At 41.0% G+C, this 5,358-nt stretch overlaps 1 protein-coding gene across 1 annotated transcript; it reads left to right on the plus strand.

Moving 5' to 3' along the window:
• Nucleotides 1-4,561: 4,561 nt before the first annotated feature.
• Nucleotides 4,562-5,215, plus strand: LOC125199026. Its single transcript, XM_048097213.1, has one exon. It carries the CDS (start codon nt 4,609-4,611, stop codon nt 5,035-5,037), a length of 429 nt encoding a protein of 142 aa, XP_047953170.1. The 5' UTR covers nt 4,562-4,608; the 3' UTR covers nt 5,038-5,215.
• The last annotated feature ends 143 nt before the right edge of the window (nt 5,216-5,358 follow it).

Below are 5,358 nucleotides of genomic sequence, written 5' to 3' on the forward strand. Positions count from 1 at the left end.
TTACAATGTTTTTTTCATTTTATAAAACTGCCAATTATTTGAAATGATCTAAACTGGATTATGACTCTTTAATTAAGTTGTGAACGACTGAAAGTCCGCTAACTAAAAAGTTAACAAAAAGTCATTTGAAAAAAAAAATTGGTTTTAAAAAGAACAAGTACAAATGATTTTTCACTAGAGTTTCTAAAAGCATATGGCACTCCTTGTCACAACATTCGTCCATGTCCACTCTCTACATTGTTAGACGGGCACAAATTAAACTTGTACTCTTCTCCTTTTGTTGCATTGGAAATGAAATACGCCTTATGTTCCATTTTAGCGTTATTTGAGTTTGCACGGATTTTAAGAAATGTAAAAAAAATTGGTGAAAAAAGATAGAGGAATGTGAATCTTACTTTTATATACTCCCTCCGTCCGCCATTAGGAGTCCAATCACTTTTGCACACTCGTTTTGTAAAAATGATAATAAATAGTTAAAGTGAAGAAATGGTAAAGAAGAGAGAAATAACTTAGAATGTGGTGCCTATTGTCATTCATGGAATATTCCAACCAAGTTACTCTTAAAGTGGAACACCAAAAAATGATAAACCGGACTCCTAAAGTGCGATTGAGGGAGTTGTGTTTTGCACGGGTTTTGAAAAATGATACTCCCTCCGTCCCCGATTAAGAGTCACACTTTTTTATTTCGGTCCGTCCCCAATTAAGAGTCACACTTTATTTTTACCATAAATAGTAAGTAGGTCTCACATTCCACTAACTCAATTCACTCACATTTTATTATAAAACCAATATAAAAAATGGGTCTCATGTTCCACTAACTTTTTCAACCAACTTTTCTTTACATTTCTTAAAACTCGTGTCCAGTCAAAGTGTGAAATGAGAAAAATAAAATACTCCCTCTACGGCTCTATACTAAAATAGATTTCACACTTTCATTTTTAATTTGTCCACAAAAAAATGTCGCATTCTTATTTTTGGAAAAGGTTTTGTGTCTCACATAAATATGCTCCTCACACATAAAAATAGAGACATTTAGGACCGTATGAGTTTCAATACTATAGTAATTAGTAAAGAAAGAGAGAAATAAAGAAAAAATAATTAGAGTATGGTAGTAAAGAATGGAGCCCATCTCACTAAAAAAGTTATCAAAAATTGTTTTAGACCATTTTTATAAGACAAATCGAAATTATTAAAATTCTTTATTTGTATGGAATAAGAGTATAAAATATAGTACTGTACTAGGAGTAAATCTCTATGATTTAACATACAATTATCTCCTAAAATATTATGTCATCTATGGATGTCAATCTAGCTCGAAACCTATGGATCGACCGGAATTATCGTAAAATCATGGGTTAGGCTGGAAAATCGCAACCCATATTCAAAAGCGGGTACAAGGGCTAACCCATTCGGTTAGGCGTTATGCGGGCTGATCCGGGTGGGTTGTGGATTAGCCAGGTTAAGCATTTAATATAAAAATATAATTAAAATTTTGGATTATACACTTATAAGAAGTATATTTGGTAATATCAATATTAAATACAACATTGATATGAAGAATATATGATAATTATGTCTTCTCTCTCAAATTGAAAGTTAGAGTTATATGAAATGTAGTCGATTCATTTGTACTATTAATTAAACAATGTGTTTATCTATTTTGTTTCAATTTTGAATTGCTATTATGTTCTTTCTTTCTTTGATCACTTTGACTATTTGCAACAATCGCTTTTAAATAATTTAGAAGATTGGATAGGATAGAGAATAACATATAAGATTACTATTGACTCGAATATTTCAGTGGGTTAGTTCGAAACCCAAAAATTTAGGATTATGGCCGAAAATTTAAAACTCAAAAAATTCAAACCCGAATAATCCGCATCCGAATAGCTCGACTAATCCGAGTGGATTGGCTGAACCGAGCGGATTAGTCCAATGACATCCCAACGGTCATCAGCAAGTACTCATCCGAGAGAATGAAGGTTTAGAGCATCCGCAATGGTCGGCTAGCGACCGGCTAGCCGATTCGTCGCTAGCCGAACCATTGCATCCGGAGCGATTTTGGCGAGCGGATCGGCATGGGTGGCGATCGCTCGTCCGCTGGCCAAGCTAGCCATCGGCTAGCCGCCATTGTGGAGGCCCGATTGGCCCGATTTTCAATTTTTTTTTTAAATCATATATAAACGCGATTTTCGCTTTCATTTTCATTTGCACCACTTGTTTTAACGAGTTTTCTCTCTCTAACTTTCGTACAAGAGCATCATCGGCGATGGATCACACAACGAGTCGTCCGGCGACGAGCGGATCTCGACTCCCACGTATCCGTGGGATCGGATGGGGGCGAATGGGCCGGGTTTAACATCCCTTGGAATCGATGATGGGAATGATGGCTGGTGCGCCGGGGCGATGGGGGGAACCGAGGGGGTATGACGTGGGGATGCGGCGACAAGCGGGGAGCCAGGGCGGTCACACCGGTGGGGGTATGCCCGATGCAGCAGCAGATGATGCTGCAGCAGATGATGGGGATGATGGCGGATGGGGGATGCCGCACGATATGCATCCCGGACGGGAGGAGGGGTGCAGGGTCACCGGAGGACGCGTATATTCTGTTGGGATAATCGCAATGGGAAAATGCAAAACAAATAAATCCACATAAGAATCTATTTTGGTGATTATGGGGTCGATTCAATTTCATGCTTGAACATGTAGAGACATATAATTGCGCAATTAATCACATAATTTAATTTAAATTATGTTGTTGAATACACAACAATGATTCTCCAAAGAATCGGGGCTTGCTACTTCTCCACGTGTAGATCTTAAGCTTGATTGTGAATGCAAGACCAAAGATCTTCTAACCTATAAATTTTTTAACTCTATAGAATAAATTCCTTGTGGAGGAATCTCTTAAAATTATAAGAATTTTGGGAAGGAGAAGACAAAAACCCAATGTGGAGGCTAGGGTTTGTAATTCCCTTTGGTTCCCTCCTTACATTCTTATTTATGAGTTATGATGGGCTAGTTAGGGATCTAGCTTGATTGGCCCCCTAAATTGGACCTTCTTACTAATTAAATTATAACCCTAATTTAATATAAGGCCAATGGAATATTTCTTGTCACTATAGAAAAAATATTGCCCGTTTTCATCCACCCGTGATTAAAAACAATCCAGGTTAACCTCTTTAATATATTATTTCCTTCTAAGACTTTCTATATCCATTAATTAATTTGTATCCTATAGACTTTAAATTAATTAATATCTTTTTTTCCCAAGAGTTTGTCTAGTACGAGATGTATTTTAAAAAATATACTTTTCCTTTTCTATTTGTTCTTGGATTAAATTCAAACCGTCGGGTTTCCGAATAATAGAACTTTCTCGAACACCTCTTGGGATATAGTCAACCCCCTACAGCACATTGATTAATAAATAAATGACACCATACTAGTTATTAATTACTACTACCTAAGATAGCAGGAATATTGGGTTACGAAAAACCCGACCTATTGATAAGTCAAGCAATATGATTAAATAAGGGCCCAAATATTATTACAAAGATTAGAAATATTAAATCCCCAGACTTGTCTTACGTAATAGGAAAAAGAGCGTGTCATCTTTAGATCATTCAATTTTATACCATACAGTGCCACTAGTCATTCTCAAGTAAGACGACTTTCGGATGGACCGAAACCTTCAGAATAGGTAGCCAAAGCCATCTGGTTGTGAAAGTTTTACTTCTACAAGGTACCTTTGGGCCACCCTGTGATGACCGTTCACGACAACCTTAGTAGAAGACTTAGACGATTTTACTTTCCGGCGTTTTAATTATATAATTTAATATATAATTAAATACGGTAATACCATTAAAGTAAAAATACACGGTGAAGAAAAAATTTATTATTCTCATTAAATGAAGAGTGTTTACAATATACAAGCAATTTATCAAATTCAAAACTCGAAAAATGCTTTTTAGTATATATGTTCCAACAATACGGCCCTCGCTTGATTTTTTTTCCGCTTGCTCCACGTCGACCCGACGCGGTTCTCGGCGATGACCTTTACATCGCAGATATGGGGATCGATCTCGGGACGATGATCCCCCCCGCCGACGGCCGACCGCCGCAAGAGAAGACGAGGGGAAGGGGAAAGGGGAAGGGGGGTCGGGGAGTCATCGCAGCCCGCGCCCGCCCGTCGGAGGAAGTGGACGGGGGATGAGTACGCCGGTGGCCAAGGGGTGGTTGGAGGTGGCGCGATCCACTGGTTGCGAACAACCCGGGTGCCGTCAACATGGGCGAAGATCGAGCGCCTTTTGAGGCCCGCCCCCACGGGAAGGACTTCGGGAACGGGAGGTCCGGAAGGGGGGAGGCACCGGGGCCGCGGTGGGCCGTTTTGCGAATTTGTACGCCAACGCCCTCCGCGCTCGAAGTCGGGCGAGGACGACGCCTGAGGATAGCCGGAGTCACCCCTTGATGCTCTTAGTACCTACTTAAAAATTTAATTGTTAATTGTGAGTAGGGCTTTTGGTCTTTTCAGTTGAGAAGCCCGGAGAAAGACAGACCACACAGATGAAATTAAAAGGATGAGTTTGTTGATCTCGGCAAAGCTACGCCATGGCCTCCACAAACTCCTTGGTCGCAGCGCAGATCCTCCCTCCGCACAACCCCGCTCGCTCCGCCAAACATGCGGCGCTGCTCCCCACGCGGCGGCAGTGCCTGCTTCTGCTCAGCTCGGCGGCGGCGCTGAAGGCGGCGGAGTTGCCGTCGAGAGCGCAGGATATCCCGCTGTTCGGGCTGAGGAAGAGCCTCCGCAAGGTGGAGGAGGAGGCGGAGGAGATCGTGAAGGAGGGCATCGAGGCGGCGGACAAGGGCATCGAGGCCACCGAGAGAGGGGTGGTGGCGGCTGAGAAGGAGCTCGAGACGGTGCTGGCCTTCGGCGGTCTGGCGCAGGCGGGGGTTGTTGCTGGAGCGGAGTTGCTTGGCGTCATCATCGCCACCTCCATTGTTAATGGGATTCTGGGGCCGGAAGCTCGGAAATCATGACATTATTTGTAATGTTACAATTTCATTTATGTATGTCTAGTGCTTGTTTAATTTGTGTTATGAGAGAGATTCTTCGCCTCTTAATTCATCTAGGTATTTGATGATTCTCATATTTATACAGTGTACTAGTACTACAATACTTCATTTGCAGAATAGTTGAGGCATGTTTCTTTTTTCACCGTCACAAAGAAGTTTAATATCACAGCTTTCTTCTCAACTTTTTCAGCAGAAGGGATGAGATGAAAGCTTTTTGAGCCTTACAAATTCATTTCACATTCTTCTCTTTTCTGGCTTTCAAGCATTAAGTGCATAAAAATATCC

Source organism: Salvia hispanica, unplaced genomic scaffold, assembly GCF_023119035.1.
Source record: "Salvia hispanica cultivar TCC Black 2014 unplaced genomic scaffold, UniMelb_Shisp_WGS_1.0 HiC_scaffold_360, whole genome shotgun sequence".
In the NCBI taxonomy this organism is placed as follows: domain Eukaryota; kingdom Viridiplantae; phylum Streptophyta; class Magnoliopsida; order Lamiales; family Lamiaceae; genus Salvia; species Salvia hispanica.

What these genes read in the sequence shown, in the direction of transcription:
- LOC125199026 (XM_048097213.1), top strand. Translation starts at nt 4,609, where the DNA reads ATGGCCTCCACAAACTCCTTGGTCGCAGCGCAGATCCTCCCTCCGCAC.